The sequence below is a fragment of the Syngnathus acus genome, chromosome 14 (genome assembly GCF_901709675.1).
Source record: "Syngnathus acus chromosome 14, fSynAcu1.2, whole genome shotgun sequence".
Taxonomy (NCBI): Eukaryota; Metazoa; Chordata; class Actinopteri; order Syngnathiformes; family Syngnathidae; genus Syngnathus; species Syngnathus acus.
Window position 1 is genome coordinate 3,496,559 of NC_051099.1, and position 18,881 is coordinate 3,515,439.

Sequence of the window (18,881 nt, forward strand, 5' to 3'; positions counted from 1 at the left end):
TGATATGAGATTTTTTTTTTTTATGGCAGCAATGTTTTGGAAAAAAAGGGAGGCAGGACATCTTTTTTTCTGATTTTAGAAATTACCTTTTTTTTTTCTCTGTCCTCTGTTGATGATGGACTTTCAGAACATGGAAGTGGCGCGCCAGTACCGACCGGGCCGAGTCCTTCAACGTGGAGAAAGAGGTCGTCTGGTGGAGACCACGTAGTTCCCTTCAGGTGCCATGGCAACGGCAGCTCGGCACAATAGAGACGTTCTGGATGAAATAGACTCTTTTGAGTCAATTAGCGTCCTCCCTGACTGGAGAGTGTGCTTCAGCTTGGATGGGGGTTCTCAAACTGTGGTCTGGGGACCCCCAGGGGTCGCAGGTAAGCTGGAGTTTATCCAAACCTTATTTTGAGAATCACTTTCAGACTATAAGGCCTTTTAATGTTGATAAATATATTTGTGAGAATGTTTGTAGTTTGACTTGTCAAGGCCTCGTAGGTGGGCTTGTTAAATTATTTTTTTTCTTTTGATTTGAATAAAAGGCGTAGGCAAAATAAAACCAAACTTAATCTCATGCTCCGTTTCTTCCTTTATTGCTCACAATTTTACATTGGAATGACTAATGATGAGCTAATTGTTTTGGTTAATGATGAGCAAATTGGAATTTTCAGCGGATGTTCCCACCGGAAGTGGAAATAGGTCTTTACTGCTGTTGACGCAACAGGTCGCGGCCGCGTGTGCTCTCAACTACTCCAAGATTTGTTTTTATGATCGAATATGGACAAAATAAATGGACTGCTTGTTCTATACTGTTTGCAAGTTTAGCAAGTATGCATCGCTGGACGTATTTGGACAGGGATTGCCACGAGGAACGTCGCGTTGGAATCAGCTGATTGTCATTCACACACCTGACGAGTGACAGGTAAGGATGCCGTGAATCATTTTATCACTGAATAGCTTTTGATGGCTTCGTGGAATTGTGTGATGAAATAAGATGCGTGCATGACTCATTGAAAAGCTAATTGTAGGAGTAGATTTTGTGTTTTGGTGTTCCGACCGGAAATGCTTAACTTGTGCAGCATTTGGTAGTTTAATGATCACTAATGTGAATGTGGACAAAATTACATTCAATCGCCAACGAACTATGTTGAACTCAGAGGAGGAGACCTTAATATAGAAATGAATAGCTTTAGTTAAAAAAAAAAAAAAAGTGTATTATCGCCATCTTGTGGCATCCATAAGCAAATACAAACTTTAATTGCAGATTTTAGCTTTTTATGGCATGGCAGGGTTTGGCCCCTAAATTGTCACTTGTGAGGGGTCCCCGGACCCAAAAAGTTTGAGAACCCCAATCCTAGACGGCGGTGCTGCGCCCCAATAGGGGGAACGCTGCTGGGAGACCACAACTGTGCTCCAGTCCTCGTGTCCCATGGCCCCCGATCCCCCCAGAGAACCCGACCTGTAGTCCCCGCCCTCGCCTTCCATCGCCTCCAGTCCTGGGCTCGCGACGGGGCATTGTTGCCGTGGCGACGCCCGGTGGCACCGGGCCGTACGGGTTGAACGGCTTCAGGTCCACGTTGGCGAGGAGGTGGCCCAGCGTGTCCCAGCGTTGTGATGAAGGCAAACGGATGAGGGAGGAGTAACCCCGTTCGGGGAACACGCAAGACCTCGCCGACCTCTGCGGAGGGGTCTTGCGTGTCTCTGCGCTCGGGTCCTGGTGGTCCCGGAGAGAGGAGGGCGCGGGCCGAAGCGGTGCGAGTTTGGAGTAGCCGCCGCCCCCTCGTGGTTCTACCAGGACTTCGGCGTATGGCGGCGGAGGGTCCTCCATCAGCACCGCCTCCTCGTAACAGGGCGGGTTCTCGAGCAGATCTGCTTCTGAAACAGACAAGCAAATAAACCACTAAATGGATTTTTTTCTCCAGTGAGAACTTGAGTCAACCTTTGTTCATAATTAGCTTGTATAGCTGACAGGGCACTTTAGGGTTTTCTAAATCCTGCAGAGTCATGATTCCATTAGTCGTTTCCATGAGTCAACTCATTAGCAGCATTCCCACGTGTTGTCATTTACCTTGAAAATCTCCGGCAAGTGAGAAGAGAAAGACACGAATAACACGCTAAAGAAATCAGCACTCTGCGCCCACGCACACACCTCAGCATCGCGGTGCGCTCTTTGTTGCTGGCAACCGCCCGCCGCCGTATTTATATCGGGCCTTGGCGTTTGAATTCAAGGCGAGCATCTGTTTTGTTGAGCTGTTGCCACGGACGCGCTGGATATTGTCATATTTATGGATGCGCCTCCGCTCCGCCCGGGCAAAACAACGTGCGAGATCTTAGTGTTGGTGATCATGCTTGGGAAGTGCATGTGATGATGTCATTTCGCACACACAGACAAATAGAAATAAATCATTAAAAGGTCAGCCAGGAATGTGTCCAGGATGGTTGTAAAAAGTCTTGTTGGCTCCGGCTCAGCTGCTTCTTCCTTTTGAGTCGTCGTGCTGCCTGGTTACTGAAACCTCTTCATCAGTCGCGCTCCGACGCCATAGCAGACACCTTTCTTCTTTTGTTGTTTTTCTTATTTACTGGCACCGCTGGCTGTTTTTTTTTCCCTTCAAATTTCTTTCCTGCAGTTTATGCGTGTTGTAGTGGCGCAAAAGTGGATTTTGAAAATCTACTGGACAGATGCAAAAGAAGAATCACCTGACGTAACCAAATTCCAACCACTTACCCGGCATGCTAACCCAGTTTGCTTCCGGCAAGGGGTGAGAGACCTGAAGCGGAACAGGTGGCGGCGAGAAAGCCGGCGGGTCCCGCGGTATTGGTTGCCGGGGCGGCGACGGCACCGGCGGTATCGATGCCAGGGGCGACTGCGGAAGAGGTACCGAAACCGGGACGGCGGGACATCCCGGCGTCTCCGTCTCCACCGTCCGGAGGCGGCGCTCCCTCAGGCGAGCCTCGTCGCGCCGCTTGAGGCGACGCTGCAGGACGCTGCAGAAACAGCACAGCATGACCACCAAGGCCCACACCAACCAGAAGCCGGCGAAACAGGCCAGGAAGGTGGACGTGCCCCGGGACATCACCATGGCGGGGCTGGAGGACTGAACGCTGGGACGCCTTAAATGACATCCATGAATGGCAATGAAGTTCAGGAAGCCTCAAACCAGGCCAAACTCCACAGGCTTGAAGGTCTCATCTTGTCTTCTATACGACACTTGACACCCATTGTCTTTCGAGTCTAACGGTTACGAGGCGGTGAGGGAATCCATTCTTCAGGCATTCATCCACTTGATGGCAGCGGCGCCGACCCGAGTCGGTCGGGGTGCCAAATCCTTCCGCTTCGGACCCCGGCGGGATGCTCCGGCCTCACGCGGCTCTACAGAAAGACACACACACAAGATGGTCGTAGGAAAGGAAAAAACGACATGTGAACCGGATTTCAGTCTACACCTTTTGTTTCCATGGCAACGCAATATCAAAACAAAAGCAAGGTTGTTGTTTTTTTTAACACACAGTTTCATTTCTTTGCTGGATTTTCAGAGAAGGCAATCTCAGGCAGTTGGAAATATAAAGTCCTGCAGGTTTAATGCAAACCACCATCTTTACTCAAGATGGCATTGCAGCTTTAAATAATGTGGAAAAAAAAAAGAAGGAAGGAACCTAAGCAGAATTGTGCAGGAGCTGCTATTATGCAAGTGTTGACTTGAAGAAGGTGTACCTAATAAATTGACATTTGAGCAGAATTTCCTTAATGACTCCACTCAACTACGGCAGTCACATTAGCGAGTAAAACCAAGACGACATTCTGCCTCGACAAAATCACATGCTGATTGTTAGACGCATTAAAAATGCATCCCTGCATGCATTTTATAAGATTAATTACAAGGCACACAACAGTTACTTTTAATTGACGTGCAAGTTTTGAAACGAAACGAAATAAAAAAATAATAATAATAAATGACGCGTTTGGGTTGTTTTTAATCTGCGTGATTCTTATGAGCGCAATAAGGTTAAATAAATAAAATGGTAGTTTTTTGAAGATTCGGCAGGTAAACGCACCTTGTTTCGTGCAGCTTCCTCCGCGGTTATCTTGGCGTCGTGCTGCGCTCGCTCGAAGCTGAAAATGAGGAGGCGCGCACGAGCGAGCTCACCTCTTCTCTCTCTCCACCGCCGCTCCTCCTCCTCCGACGAGGACCTCCTTCCTCTGCCCACGTTCTCTCTGCTTCGTGACGCCGTCTTTCCGTGCCGACGACGGGAATACTGATGGGGTTGATTTGGGGGGGGGGGGCACATTTGGGGCTGTACCAGCCAAAACAGTTGGAGCTTGCTATTTTGGTCATATTATGATTATCATACACAGCACAGATGGCCACTTAATGAGAGCATTTACCTTGGTAGGTGCTGCTAGATTGGTTAGCAACTACTATGATTGCCTTCTTGTGGGGGTTCTTGATATTTTCTCCAGCATGAAAGCGAGCCCTTTGTTCAGATTTCTTCCCCTCACCCCATGAAAACTAGTTAAAGGTGTAACCAACGTATGACGCACACACATCCGCCGCGCACGCGCTCACACCATTGACGGCCCTTTGCTAACATTGTTGTCATGCTGAACACTGACGCCCGTTGTCCTGCCGTCATAAAGATCAGTCTGTTCATCCGTCTGCACAGACGCACAGGCGGGACAGTAAAAATCCCATCCTCGCATTTTTTCCAGTCAAAATGTCCATATAAGCAGATAGAAATTTTCCAGGGTCACGTGACCAAAGTGGCCAGTCATCCACTTATTGTGTTCTAAAACTTAAGCACAAATAAATAAACAGCGATCCATGTACGTTTATGCTAAAAATAATCAGCGGTGAAGCACCTTAACGCCACTAGCATCGTTAGCGCTCGCCCCCGCCATCTTGTGACCGATGCGTGAGCATTGCTCACTCTCACTGCGACTGCTCATGCTGACCTCAAGCCGCTTAGTCATCTACTTTGAGTCATTTGCTCTCTTTGGACTTTTTTTCATATCATGTTTGATGCCAGGAAGTGTCTGTTACTCCATTGTCAAGGATGGGCAAAGATCCAAAGCCACTTTCAAGTGATGTCGTCGTGTCATACTGTCTGAAAACACCATCACGCCTGATGTTCTTAATATAGACGTCTTTTGTCTCGTGGTGGGGTAGACTTTGATTGACAGGCGGGTAGGCGGAACATGTCGTACACGTCCAACGACCTTTAAACTTTACAAACCCCCAAGCTATGTCCCTCGGTGATTAGCGAAGCCAAGGCCGGCCTTCCCCAAATCCCTTCCTACACTCGGTGGGCCGTCACGTCGGAACACGATGAGGGATGTTGGACGGGCATGAAATCAAAACACACGCGCGTCTCTTTGTCACGTAATGCTTTCATCGAGATGCCTCCGTTACTTTGAGTTGCCGTGGCAACAACAGGAGAGGATGAAAGGGAGGAGGAGGAGGAGGATGATACCAACATGTTTGCTTGAGTCGCTTTCGAGTTAGGTAATGGTTTAATGGATATTATCCTGATTACCATAACAGAAAATTTCATGAAATGTAATAATATATTGATTTACTGTTATGTATGATTACACATTCAATTGAATTCTTACAAATAATATTTTGTATAGTTCTATAAATAAACGACAATTTCACGCGTCTAAAAATGTCAACTCAAGCATATAACATGCATCAAAATATACAAGAAGCTTTTCTACCGCCGTCAGTGCTGCTCAGATTTTGTTAGTAAATCAAAAAGCGTGTCAAACCCCGCTGAGGCCTGAAAGCCTCTCGCTTCATTTGCACACTCAAACCTCCTGCAGTGTAATTGCTGCTCATTTTGGCGTCCGCGAGCGTCTGTGCCGCAGTGATGAGGCCCAGCAGGGCGTCTCGTCCCGATTGTAAATGATCTGCCGCGAAAGCCTTCTTAACGTTTTACTGCTACTGGATATGTGTTGAACTTGAGGGGATCTGAAATTTCATTTGGCCTGGAAAAAAAAAAAAAAAAAAACATAAACGAGAGCCGGAACTTCATTCTGCCGATCCGCAATAAGAATTTGAACATCCTGATGTCCAACACACTGTCGCCCTCTAGTGGCTGCACGCCATACGACCAGTGGAAGAAGCACTAACGCAAGAAACTTTGAAGAATTCTTTTAAAGCATGTGTTTTAATAAGTTAAAATAGGTTTTAGAAAGTCTAAATGTGCTTAAAGCAGGATGGGGAAGGGGTAAACAACAAAAAAATATTTCTACAGATTTTGGGAGGGTCTGGAACATATTGCCCATGATGAACTAATTTTGTTTTAATACGTATATTTCTATAAATATATATACACATTCTGTACAGTTGCATCCCATAGAGTACATCAAGTGGAGGCCATTTTCTCTGTTGTGGAAAAAAAAAGTATATTTGTATATAAAAAAAACATCTGTGGGCTTCATTTTCTTTTAGTGAAACCAAAAATAAAAGACACACAAAGTAAAAGTTAAGTAAAGTTGGTCACTGCACAGTCTTCAGTCACTTGTTTTATTCCCTGGAAAATTGGAAGAAGGCTTTGCCCTCTCTACTAAGTATTATTGTCACTAGTGCCCTCCAGCAAGGCACTTTTCTGTCTTCTTCCCCCCAGCAGGTGATTGTTCCGTTAGTCTCTTTCCGGGGAAGGGAAAAAGCCTCGGCTTAATTATTATTTTTTAAATAATAAAACATCATTATTATGGCTATGATGAAAATACATTCGGACATTTCAAGATCGACTATCTTTCAAATAGAAATGTGCAAAAAGGTTGTAAACAAATATGGTATGCGTGTGCGCGTGTATGTGTCACAGCCTGGTTGGCTCGTCGTCACTGTCGCTGCAGTTGCCACAACATTCCTGCAGGGGGCGATACAGTAGGACAGGAAGTGAGAAAATTGCCCATGTCACTTAACACTTGTTATACTGAAGTACAATTTTGGTGACTTAGTGATTTTTTTTATTATTTTGCACTTGACACATACTTCATATATTTCAAACAAACTAATACTAAAAATAATTAAAAAATAATAAAATAAATAGCATTTAAAAAAAAATTTTAAAAAAAAGTAATTCAAATGAACAGACCTGCTCTAAAATTTAATTCAAATTATTTGTGCTCACCCACCTGTCTACCAAATAGCCGCTGCAAGAGTCCTTGCTTGGGGGGCGGAGACGGTTGTCCTCGCCAGTCCAGATCCGGGGGAACCGCACCGTCCGGGTAAAACACGTTAAGCTCTGTGAAACATTCTGTTTCGATCATCTGCAGCGCAAAAAAAAAAAAAGTCTTTTAAAATATTTTGAATGAGATTTTTTTTTTTAACAGTTTTTTAAAACGTTACCTCATCCTGCCAGGGAATGGAGACGCTACCCGTAGACACTTTACTGTAGAAGGACTCGTCTTTGGGTTCCAGTTCCACACCTTTGACGGTGGAGAACTGCTCAATGTCCAGCACGTCTTTACAGTAGATGGCTTGTGGCTGCAAACACCACACGCTTGAACACGCTTGTCAACTTTTTGCAGCGGTGTGAAGGGTTGATTTATTCGAACGACTTACATCAGGAATGAAAGGCGCCGGCAACATTCCGGCCTCTAGCCTTTTGAAATTGATGGAGTGGAAGATAGGGTGTGCTTTGACCTCTGAAGCCCCGCCTCCCTGGCAGCCCAGTCTCCCCCTGGGGTCTTTGGCCAGCAGCTGGAAACCACAAGAGTAAACTGAGGATGTCCGTTGCCACAATAAAAAAAAATTCCCCCTATCCGTCCACTCACCGCTTTACAGAGCGACTCAGCCTCTTGGGAAAACTTTGCCGAGTATTCTTCTTGCACCTCCTTCACCAAGCGCTCCACCTCTTCCCGCTTGATCTTCTTCTTCCTCTGCTGGAAGGGCGACTGGCCCTCGATCATCTCGTACAGCAGGCAGCCCAGCGCCCACCAGTCGGGGCTGAAGGTGTAGCACTCGTTGGTCACCACTTCAGGAGCTGGAAGAACCAAAAGGCTCAAAACCTTAGACCACCAGAGCTGCCATTTTGGTTTCCGGTGGAGGCTGGGTTCTTCTTACCCATGTATCCTACCGTTCCTACCCGGCCCCGTATGGTCTGACCTTCTGGCACGTGCACGGCCAAACCCAGATCCGATATCCTGATGTGTCCTTTAAAAAAAAAAAAAAAAGTCACACAAAATAACCATCACTCCTGAATCTGCCATTTATGAAAATAGTTGGTCCACCTTCTCCATAAACGCTTGGACTCACCATGATCGTCCAGCAGGATGTTTTCAGGTTTCAGGTCCCTGTGTGGCAGAAAGACCAGATGAATATAAGCCCAAACTAGGTTGGGTCCAGGTGAGCTTTGGGCACCTGTAGACAATGTGCTCCCTGTGCAGGTCCTCGAGGCCACAGCAGATCTCTGCCGAGTAGAGGACGGCTCTCCTCTCGTCAAAGCCCGCCTCGCCCATGTGGTAGATGTGGAACTTGAGGTCGCCGCCGTTCATGAGCGTCAAAACGAGACATAAGGTGTCCTTGGTTTCATAGGCGTACGCTAAGCTCACCTTGAGACAAGGGGGGGAAGAGAATTGATGAAAAATGCACTTGTTAGATGCTCGTATGCAAATACTTTGGTTTCTGGGATGCCGCTAAGGATTATTTTTAATAATCTCACGAATTGAAAAAAACAATAAGACACACTTTGTGTATTGATGTTCTATCAAGCAAGGCGCCCTAGGCTAGCAGACACTAAGGTCTTCAAATCAAGCTCATCCAAATTTTCAAAATGGACCCACTTTTCTTTTTTTGTACTCGTGACCACGCCGTACACAAGAGGAATTTGTTAGTCGCGTGTTAAAACAAATGCTATGTGTGCGCCAGTGAATGAATACATTTTCTATATCCGGGCCACATCAACTAGCATCACGGGAAGCACGCAGATAGAGAACAGAAAGGGCTCTAACATGGATCCCTGAGGTACGCCTAAACGTTTCTTTAGGTCATTTGATTGGGTTTTCACCTTTTTTCCATCGCTCTGTAAATTGTCCGTACTACAGGTAGATCAAATAGTATTTCTTGTCAACAGGGGTTCGAAAATGTACCAAGCAGATACCACGTCGAGGTGTTTACTGAGGCTTTTTTTTTTGTGTATGGTAGTTTTACTTCATAAGCCCAAAGGCGATCGAACACTTTGTGCACTTGAACCAAGATTTGGGGAATTTTCTTTGAGTTAACAAAATAGGATGAGCTATCATCATGCTCGGCGCGACTGCATTATGATCAAGTATTTTTATTTTTTTATTTTTTGCTGTGGATACCCTACCTCAGGGGGATGCCTGTCCCCCCCCCCAGGCCTGTCAGTCCCTCCCCGTTTGCGCACCACTGCATGTTGCCATTAAAACGAACTGAGGCTCCCTTTGATGACTTCAGAAGAAGTTTGCAATGTGACAATCTCGACTGTGCTTTGTTAGCACCGTGAGAGCCGAGCATTCATCGCTTAAGGTTGGATATGGCCCATCATGCGGACCTGAGCTGCAGGTTGCATTCAAACCAGTTGGATTAAACACAAAGAGATGGATTGAAAATGAATCAAAAGTGGTTAGCCAAGCCTCCCTCCCGCAAAACCAATCGCTTGTCACGTTGAGAAATCGGAACATAATAAATACGTTATTTGTGTTAGAATGTACGACGCAAATGTAGAAATAAGCCGACGGCTCACCACAAATCTGCTGTTGACTTTCTCCAGGATCTGCTTCTCGTTAAGCGCCATGGACTCGCCTTTGCGCTTCTTGATCCTCTTCTTCTCCAGTTTCTTGCAGGCGTACATTTTGCCCGTGGCCCGCACCTGACATGCACACACCTGCAAAAAAGGAAAAAAAAAAAATGGTACTGTACAGAATTTATTTTCACGGCAGCATCTGCATGTACGAGTTAAGTGAATTCAGTGGAAGCCGGCGGGCTCGCTTCTAAGTAGTCGTCCACGAGCTAACAAGTTGATCTTTTTGGTGGCAAAGCGGAATAATACGTCCCTTGTAGCCTTTTCTCAAGACCCTGTGTTGGTACATAAAACATAGCACAAACAGATAACCCATTGAGAGGTCAAAGAAGCTCGAGGGTAAGTTACAGAGTCCGGCATTATCTTTATGTTAAAGGGAAGAAGCGTAAGCTGGTGGATGAATGGGAGCTTTGATTGATGGAAATACACAACTGCTCCTGTTTGACTATCAATTAAAATCGCTCCAATTGAATTTATATATTACAGCAGGTTGTATTTTTAATTTTTGGTATTGATTCAGGATTATATTTAAAACATCCTCTACAGTATTATAATTTAATTTGATTAAATATTTATGTCCTTTGTTTTTTGTTAAATTATACTTTGTTTTATATTGTATGACATCACTTTTTTTTTTTTTTTTTTTTTTTTAAACACCGTGGCAACAACTTACCTCTCCAAATCCGCCTTTCCCTAAAACTCTGTACTGCCTGAACGTATTCTTTGTCACTGGTTGCCTGGAAAACACAGTCAAAAATGACCTTTTGAACCACAGAGATCCACAACTCTTGATTCTTTTTCTGTAAATGCAAACGTCACATTATTCCCGGGCGCTTTTGCAACGGCAAGCTGCGCCCTTCCCGATGTGAACGACGTGCACCCACACGCCCGCCTTAAGCATGTTCTCGCCTCACTTCCCAGAATTCACGTCACCTTGAAACCTCTGACATGACACAACGCAGACTAGAAATGCACCTCGTAGTTGCGAAAGTCGCTTGTATTTTTTTTTGATGACTTATGCACATAACTATTACCTCTCCAGCCACTTCCACTGGAGAAACCTGTTGTAGTACATGCTGTCGAGGTAGTCGGCGAAGGGCGCCACGCTCAGGAAGTCATGGATCAGTCTGCAAGGAAAGTGTTAAACCCCCCCCCAAACTATGACTTTTTATTTATTTCCATTGAGTAAAAGTTGAGTTGAAAACAACCTAAAACATGGACATCCCCACACTTAATCTTTGTTTCCATACGTTGGTGGGTGCTGCTGTTTTGGTTAGCAACAGAATTCAAATGATGTTGCAATTTATAATTTTTCGGTGTGCTTTTACTTGGTGGAGTCCTTGAAGAGCTCCTTGCAGGCCTCCTGCTGCAGCCGCTCGGCACACCTTGCCACCGTGCTCTCGTCCACCTCGGGAACGTGGTCCTCCGACTGTCAGTTCACAAGAGAATCAAATGTCATTTAGGAATAAACCAAAAATATTTGAAGGATGTCGTAAGCCTTTCCACAATGTGGACCAAACTGATATCAGAAAGGCCCGACTGTAACAGGACAAAACATTTGAGATGATGGAGGTGGACCTTTGGACTGAAGAAGACGTCGATGAGTTCTTGACCGCATTCCTTCCTCTTCTCATCTGGCGCCACCTCGTACTCGGCCTACAGAGGACACGCGTCCACATAACGTGAACGAATTTATATTATATATTATGACCAAAACTGAATATTCATATTATACATTATAACAAGCACAATTATTCTAGTGACCAACAGGTGGCAGCATAAAAAAGATGCCAGCCAATAGAAGCAACCGGGTCTGACTGCCATTAGATTTATGAAGCAACCGACTGCATCCAGCACTTGGATGGCCCAGTCTGCCCGGAAGCCCGCAAAGTGCTTCCTCCGCGTAAGCTAACGAGCCAGCCAGCAAACGCTAAGTGACAACAGAGACGCCGCTTGCGTTCTCCTTTTACCATCTCCGTCTCCTGGCGGACAGGAAGCGGTCACGAGGAGGCTTGGAGGAGACCTTTAATGCGAGTCGCTGAGAGCCGTTAAAGCCAGGCCGGTCAGGCCGGAGCCTCTCGCATCAACAACCGCCTCCACTCCATCTCAATAAAAACCTCGGGACCCTTATAATTTGTAGGATACTGTATGTACTTGGCATTAATGGGCAGAGACACTAAGATCAATTCTGAACAGCTTGTTCCAAAATAACGTACCACGGCATCCAGAAACTTCACGCAGCGCTTCAACTCGGGTCGGGTGTCGCAAAACTGCCGGAAGAGCAAGCGACCTATGGGCTGCCGTTCGCAAAGGCTGCTGTAGTCTTTCTCTGTTGAAGGACCAGGAAGGGGAAAAAAAAAAAGTTTAGGCTACATTGTTCTCTCAAATATCAATGACGTCATCCCAGAGCAACCAACGAAACGTTCTGAGGATCTGTGGAGTAAAACTTCCAATGGCGAGTCTGAACCCACCTGAAGAGTTCCTTAATTGCGCAACATTTGTGATGTCATACGATTATTAAAAAAAAAAAAAAAAAAGAAGAAGCTACCAAACGAGGAAGTTGACAGTTTCCTGCCCGCGTCTTTCTCAAGAGCGTGTAATATACTCCAGCTTTCGTAATAACAGACACGCTGAGGTGTACCTCGACACGTGTGGCGGGAACGTTTAGACACGGCAACGTTTCTCGTGTCCTCAAAGTACTTCCTTCCTGCCTCGCTCAGTCATAAGGTAGTCATTTGACTCATTCAAATTCAAAGGCCTTTTGCATGGCAGCCTTCCATATTGTCACACGGACTGCTGCTCCAAATTGGTTTTGTCGGTCCACATTTTGAAACGGTTCCAAAGTGTTTTTAACGACCTGTTTTTTCGTGCTTACCGGTGGATTGTCGCAGCTCTTCGCACAAACTAATGTGAGGGAACTGCAGCATCTGTTTCCACTTCTTGCTCTTTCCCTTCCGGTTTCCACCACCACCTGCAAACAACGCAGACAATATGAATTATTCATATCAAATACTGTCGACAATGTTTATTAGTATGAACAGTGTAAACAAAACGCCTTCATGCGCATACCAAAACGGTGATAATAAAGGTAAATCACAAAATTTCAAACAACTGCCATTTTGAAAAACACATGGAGCGGCAACACATACAAATGCAAAAGTATTCTCTCTCCTACTTTCGGGACCTTCTCTGTCTTTTCTTCGTGCTTTTAATGACGTTGCTACTTTTCCAGTACAGCTCAGTGCTGCCAAGCATATTGTGGCACAGCGTGGTACTGCATGCAAGTTGAAATTTTGATTCGTTTCTATTCTGCATTGTAAAAATATCAGACGACATCTGCGCTAATGTTGAAGTGTGATATATGTAGCTAGCAAACATCGTGGTTTTCGCTAATCAAAAAGTTGCTAGTTGTGCCTAAAGGACGGACGGAGGATGTACGGAGAAAAATGTACCATGAATGTAAACAAGATGTGACAAGTCAGATAAAAGTTGGCAATAGAATGGCGAGGTTGTTTCCTTCTGTGGGGCCGGGGGTGTTAATCAAGATGAACAGCGTGGGAATAAAATCAACAAGACCACCTGAGGAGGTGCTGATGAACTACTGAAATCCAAAGACACTTGAAAGCGTGTCATGGCGCCCTTTGACAGGCCGAGCTGCTGGGGGAAAAACAAATATATAGTCAACCGGGGCGACCGCATCGAGGCGGCGCTTCCTGTTTTGTTTCGCTAGCTTTTTACAACACCGCTCGTAAATCGGAGTGACAATCGGCGACAAGCTGAACCCGGCAAATGGGTTTTGGGGGGGAAATTAGTGATTTAAAGTGGTGAATTTATGACACAACCATAAACAAATGTCCAAATTTAATTTCCAATGGAGACAGAAAACAACTGAGACGCAGGACGGCAGAAAACTAACAAGCGTGCGCATTAATCTTCAGTGGGCTGTATCAAAAAAAAAAAAACAAAGCAGCATAATGAAATATTTTGTGCTGAAGTTGATTGAACTCATAAGAACGGCGCCGCTATCGCTAATAGGAAGCATCTTGCCCCGAGGAAGATTCAGTCTCGTTAATGTTGACTAGATTAATGTCAAGTGCACAAACGCAGCTCGGCTTGCACGTGCGGTTCAAGCGCCATCTTTTTCCTTTTATCCAAAAAATATGACCTCACAAATTCATTTCATAGTTCCCATATATGTAAAAATAACCAATGAAGGCAAATTCAGCCACATGAAATGGTTTGAAATCGATTATTGTGGAGTTTTTGTAAGATGAAATGCGGATTTTAAGGTGGATAAATATAGCCGTTCCTTTTTGTAGTCTGCAAGGTAAACACGGATTTACCTTCGAGACTTTGTGTGCTGTCATGTGACTTCCTGGCTCCTTTTGATTGGTGCAATGGAATCATACATCTCTAGTGATTTACGTTGGATTGGCGAAACAGAGTCATGTGACAACACCCGAGGCAGATGTTTCTCTGAGAAACCAAAGCAAATAGATTGCGCAAACAATAATATCGGTAGATAAAAAAAACGAAGTAGCCTACAGAATGTGGCTGAATGCAGCGTGGGGAAAAAAAAGAAACAAAGATACTCCAGTAAAAGTGGGTAGTATTACTGACAAGTAGAATAGATCTTATAATGTACTTTAAGATGGAGTAATATTGAGTGGGGGGGTTGCAAGGATATTGAATAAATTCTCAAACAGCTTTCTATAAACAAGCCAGGCCGTCTTTTGGTGACACAAAAGAGTCAAATCAGACTGCGCGTTCACCCACAAAGTACAATTTGCACACTCTCCACATCCTGTTTCGCAAAGGATGATGCTGCAACATCGAACCAGGGAGAAACGCGACATATTATATTTCACACATAACCTAGTAGTCATTCTGAAAAACACTAATCCTTTGTACAATCAATAAGCGCATGCTAAACAGTCACTTTGTGTATTATATTCGTTTTTAACAGGCGGATATGTGAGGGAGGTGACAGGAAATCTTAAATTGCTCAGCTTTCAAATGGAGTTTTGCAGCAATGTCGCCGATATGATATGAGTAATCGCAATAACGATATTCCTCTGCCAAATCAATAACCAGATACTCAATAGTCAAGTCCTACATTCAACAGGGTTCTATTAGACTGATTCGAACGACATCATTATCTCAAATCAATAATTGGGTGTGTTTCCTTTCTTGGTAATAACACAGAAATTGCTCCATTTTCTAATCGAGTTCTGCATCTCAGCAACGGTATTAACAGTAAAAGCTAATAAGCAAGGAAGACACGGTACTATGGAATTTAAATGAATATTTTTATGCCGCGTCAATAACTTGGAGCTAAATAGTTGGTTGCACATTAGCTGAGATATATAAAAGGTGTTTATGGTAGGAGAGAGCAAAGTTAATAGACTTTCTAATTGAGTTTTGCACGACAGCAATTTACAGTAATTGACAGTTGGAAAACCTGAACTTTAATACTAATCAGGAACTTAAGTCTGTGCCGAATTAATAGCTGGGTGTGACTTTATCCGATCGTGTACTGTATAGTTATTTTTAGTAAGCATAATTGTTAGGGAGGCGAAAGCAACATTTTAATTACTCCGTTTTCAAATAGAGTTCTGCTCGTAAACACAAAGCATCATTCCGTAGTAACTAGTGCGATATAAATGTTTGGTACTCTTAAGGATTTGTTGTCCGCACACTCTGCCCCCTTTGCAGACGATCGGAGCTATTTATCGGCCATCTCCATCCTCACCTTCTCGTGCTTTCAGTAGCACCGTGTTGGCCACGATGTTCTCCAGCTCCATGTTGGCTCTGTGTCGAATTTAGCAGCGGCGACGCCGGGGCCGAGCTCCGTAGAGCCGAACCGCCACCCACTCCCGGGCGGATTCGATCTTGTTGAAACAAACACCGTGCACCACCGAGTCCCACTGGAGAGGGAAGATTGAGCCCCTCAGTTTGTGCTTCCCCAGCGCAGTCCTGTCCGGTGACATCCGCACTTGTGCGCCCGCCTCCTCCCCTCTCCTCTGCTTTCTCTTCTCCTCTCATCAGTCCTCTCCTCTCGCATTTCAAAATAAGACACCAGAAAATTGCAATGTTAGAATAAAACGATTACAAATAAAACACCCCAGTACTTCAATTTTAATAAAAATATAAATAATAAGACTGAAATAACAATGATAGGAAAAACAATAATTCTGCTGTATTTATACCCATCTATGAAAATGAGTGACATATCCCACTGTTTTAAAATTGTACTGATGTTGTCATCACACTTAAAAATACAAAAAGGTCACATTCGTCTATTTCTTTGCATGTATTAGTACAGTCCATTACCACCACTTAGAGTCAAACTGCCAAATGCTCAACCGGTCACCTTTTGTTCTAGTACAGGAACAATTATGCTCTCCTTTCTCTGCATGTGGATGAACCGCTTACAAAATCATGAATCAATAGCTCACGACTCCAGGGCAGATGCTCTTTGCGGCGGGGGATCAATGAACCCACCGCAGCGTTTTTTAAAGGTGCATTAGGAAACACTTTTTACTGTTTACTGCCTCGGCACAAGGCATGACGGCAGCGGCTCGCACATTGTCAGGTTGATGGAGTTATTGATCTGGTCTTCATTCCAAACTTATAATGCAATATTGAGTGGCTTGTTGTTAATGAGACAGCATCATGTCAGCGGTGCACAGGCCTCACCAGCAAATGGAAAACAGAACCAATAAGCATTTGTAGCCATATTTCTTATTTAGCAAACTACAATGTCTTGGTGGAGTTGTGATTTGGTTCAGACTGGTTTAGATCACGTTTCATGTATTTTTATGATCTATTTTCTTGTCAACTGTTATTCTGTTTCTCTGACATTGCTCTCTACTGTCCTCTACTGGACAAATACTGATCACAAACGATGACGTCAATAATAAAACAATGAAGGGGCGGGGTCTTACTAGTCACATGACCACAACTGCAGTACGTCCTCGCTTGTGAACGCATTTAATAAAACATAATACGTATTTATAATCATATACATTTTGAAGTATCTGTTTTATCAACGAAAAAGGAACATAAAAAAAATAATAAACGACGGTAAAAATAACAGTGTGGTCACATGACCGGAACTTAAAAAACGCAACGTCCTCTCGCTACTTCACGTTTTTCCACATTGCTAACAACACATGGCCCTGAAATAGCTACCACTCTAATTCAACGGATAAAAAAACATTTTATAATCAACAATCATGGGTAAACTCAAGAAGAATAGCAAAAAGAATACCTTTAACTATAACCGAGATCGCAAGAAACTTAAGAAGAAGTTCATGAAGAAGGCCAACCCGAGGATAGAAAAGTAAGCGACTCCATTATTATTCTTTTACGATCGTGTTATTACATTTCATTTATTACTTGTGACGTGATAATGAGAACGGGTTGTCATATCTAGTGATGTTGCTCATACTGTGTTATGTTTTGAATGTATAAAAGCAGTTAGCATGCATGTTAATTTACACATGGAAGTCCCTTTAATAGTTCCGAGTCAGTCAAATCAGTTCCAAGTTCACATGACTTCTGCCTGGAGGCTAATTTGATTGTTGTTCAGTAAATATATAGGAAACGCATGGGATCAAGGAAAGTCCATGGCCAAGAACCTGCGGGACATGGGCTTGGTGTCCGACCCGAACCGCAGTTTTCCCATCAAGAAAAACAGCGTAAGTGCAAATGCAAAATACAGACAACTCCATCATATGAGCCCCATTGTTATTGATTGCAGTGTTTTGTTTTGGCCAGAAGATGGCAAAAAAGTGTCGTTTTTGAAGACAACAGTTGTCCAAATCTCATCAAAAATAAATCTTGCACCAATACAGTATGATAAAAGCACACCCATGTTTGTAAATTGTTATTTTGAAATGGGTTAGTATTGGTCTGAGAACTGTTTTAAATTGTGGACAGAAAAAAAAAAAGTACATCTTTGTGAGGCTGATCCAATCCACGTTTTTAAACCATTACTAGGTCTTCGGATTAAGAAAAGAAAGGAAGGCTCCCGTTGTGATCAAGCCCTACGTTGTCACTCGTAAGTTTTGGGGTAAAGCGGGGCACCTGGTGTCGTGTGTCACGACGTACGTGTCAAATGTGTGAGCAGAGCTGGAGGAGGAGGCCAACCAGTCAACGAATATTACCCCGACGCTGTCGACTGACTTGATTGAGTACGTCCAGCACATGATCCGAGAACACAAAGACGACTACAAGGTGAGGATGCAAAAACCTTGAGGCACTTCAGTGCCAACCTCAGCCCTAAATCGAGGACATAGTTTAATCATTTTGCATCAAAGTGTATTCCAAAAACATTTTTCCCCCCATTTGCTATTTTGTTTCGTGATAAAAACACCTAGTGTCTTGAAAGCAAGCCATAAATGCTGTAAAATTCTTGGTAATGATTCCACAGCTTTTGATAACAGTGTGGAACAAATTTATTCCTCGTGGTTGTTTTCCCTCTTGATTCCAAATAAGGCAACCAGAACGGATGGCGTATTGACCACGGCGCTTGGCGTCTTCCAATTGGGGCATTCCCTCGAGAGTCTAATAAATGCACGTTGTTCTCTGAACACTGCACATCTTGTGTCCTTTACAGAAGATAAAATTAAACATGACGATTCCACGGACAAAATCGGATTGATTTCACTTTTCCTCTCGTTCAACCACCGCAGGCGATGGCCCGCGACGAGAAAAACTACTACCAGGACACGCCCAAGCAGATCAAGAGGAAGATCGAGCAGTACAAGCGCTTACACGCGCAGCAGCACGCTGACTTTGTCGCCTCTCTCCCCAGCCCCATGTCCCACTGAGCGCTTGGAATCTTAAAAGTAAGAAAGAATAGTCTGTCTCTTCACCAGAGGACTTAAAAATGGCATTCCCGATGTTGGTAACGCACATTGAATGACTTTTCACGGTTGACCCAGTTTTGTGTCGCTACAAAAGGAAATGAAGACATTTTTTGGATATGGATTTATGTCTCTATATCTATACACACAAAAAAAACATACCTATTTTTATTTTTTTGCTATGGAACACGTGTATGTTGATGTTTGCGTCTCAATAAAATTGTTTCCCCATACACCAAAATTAATGTA

At 44.1% G+C, this 18,881-nt stretch overlaps 3 protein-coding genes across 4 annotated transcripts; 1 reads left to right on the top strand and 2 right to left on the bottom strand.

Annotated features, from left to right (window-relative positions):
* Nucleotides 1-690: 690 nt before the first annotated feature.
* Nucleotides 691-4,178, bottom strand: LOC119133731 (proline-rich protein 7). The gene is made up of 3 exons (XM_037269843.1): nucleotides 4,042-4,178; nucleotides 2,714-3,358; nucleotides 691-1,863 (listed from the first exon to the last, which is right to left on the bottom strand). The coding sequence occupies exons 2-3, from the start codon at nucleotides 3,066-3,068 to the stop codon at nucleotides 1,343-1,345; spliced, it is 876 nt and encodes a 291-aa protein (XP_037125738.1). The 5' UTR covers nucleotides 3,069-3,358; nucleotides 4,042-4,178; the 3' UTR covers nucleotides 691-1,342.
* A 2,067-nt stretch (nucleotides 4,179-6,245) lies between these two features.
* grk6 (G protein-coupled receptor kinase 6) lies at nucleotides 6,246-15,796 on the bottom strand. Of its 2 annotated transcripts, XM_037269838.1 has the most exons (16): nucleotides 15,512-15,796; nucleotides 12,635-12,730; nucleotides 11,976-12,088; nucleotides 11,338-11,415; nucleotides 11,088-11,188; nucleotides 10,794-10,886; nucleotides 10,433-10,496; nucleotides 9,703-9,843; nucleotides 8,358-8,548; nucleotides 8,253-8,290; nucleotides 8,061-8,150; nucleotides 7,772-7,980; nucleotides 7,560-7,697; nucleotides 7,344-7,481; nucleotides 7,130-7,264; nucleotides 6,246-6,861 (listed from the first exon to the last, which is right to left on the bottom strand). In XM_037269838.1, the coding sequence occupies exons 1-16, from the start codon at nucleotides 15,561-15,563 to the stop codon at nucleotides 6,811-6,813; spliced, it is 1,728 nt and encodes a 575-aa protein (XP_037125733.1). In that variant the 5' UTR covers nucleotides 15,564-15,796; the 3' UTR covers nucleotides 6,246-6,810. The 2 variants fall into 2 exon arrangements, with proteins under 2 accessions (XP_037125733.1, XP_037125734.1); XM_037269839.1 differs by lacking the exons at nucleotides 10,433-10,496; nucleotides 10,794-10,886; nucleotides 11,088-11,188; ... (2 more) ...; nucleotides 12,635-12,730; nucleotides 15,512-15,796 and adding an exon at nucleotides 10,013-10,030.
* Nucleotides 15,797-16,871: 1,075 nt separating this feature from the next.
* nop16 (NOP16 nucleolar protein homolog (yeast)) lies at nucleotides 16,872-18,865 on the top strand. The gene is made up of 5 exons (XM_037269845.1): nucleotides 16,872-17,104; nucleotides 17,354-17,462; nucleotides 17,764-17,824; nucleotides 17,894-18,000; nucleotides 18,459-18,865. The coding sequence occupies exons 1-5, from the start codon at nucleotides 16,998-17,000 to the stop codon at nucleotides 18,594-18,596; spliced, it is 522 nt and encodes a 173-aa protein (XP_037125740.1). The 5' UTR covers nucleotides 16,872-16,997; the 3' UTR covers nucleotides 18,597-18,865.
* Nucleotides 18,866-18,881: the final 16 nt, after the last annotated feature.

Bases quoted from the DNA above. Each gene is read 5' to 3' on its own strand.
- LOC119133731 (XM_037269843.1), bottom strand. From the start codon at position 3,068: ATGGTGATGTCCCGGGGCACGTCCACCTTCCTGGCCTGTTTCGCCGGC. The intron at 1,864-2,713 runs GTAAGTGGTTGG...TGTCTGTTTCAG, and splicing joins AAACTGGGTTAGCATGCCGG to AAGCAGATCTGCTCGAGAAC.
- grk6 (XM_037269838.1), bottom strand. From the start codon at position 15,563: ATGGAGCTGGAGAACATCGTGGCCAACACGGTGCTACTGAAAGCACGA. The intron at 10,887-11,087 runs GTAAAAGCACAC...CTTTCCTTGCAG, and splicing joins CTCTTCAAGGACTCCACCAA to ACTGATCCATGACTTCCTGA. The intron at 7,265-7,343 runs GTAACGTTTTAA...TTTGCGCTGCAG, and splicing joins CCATTCCCTGGCAGGATGAG to ATGATCGAAACAGAATGTTT.
- nop16 (XM_037269845.1), top strand. From the start codon at position 16,998: ATGGGTAAACTCAAGAAGAATAGCAAAAAGAATACCTTTAACTATAAC. The intron at 17,105-17,353 runs GTAAGCGACTCC...ATTGTTGTTCAG, and splicing joins GCCAACCCGAGGATAGAAAA to TAAATATATAGGAAACGCAT. The intron at 17,463-17,763 runs GTAAGTGCAAAT...AACCATTACTAG, and splicing joins TTCCCATCAAGAAAAACAGC to GTCTTCGGATTAAGAAAAGA.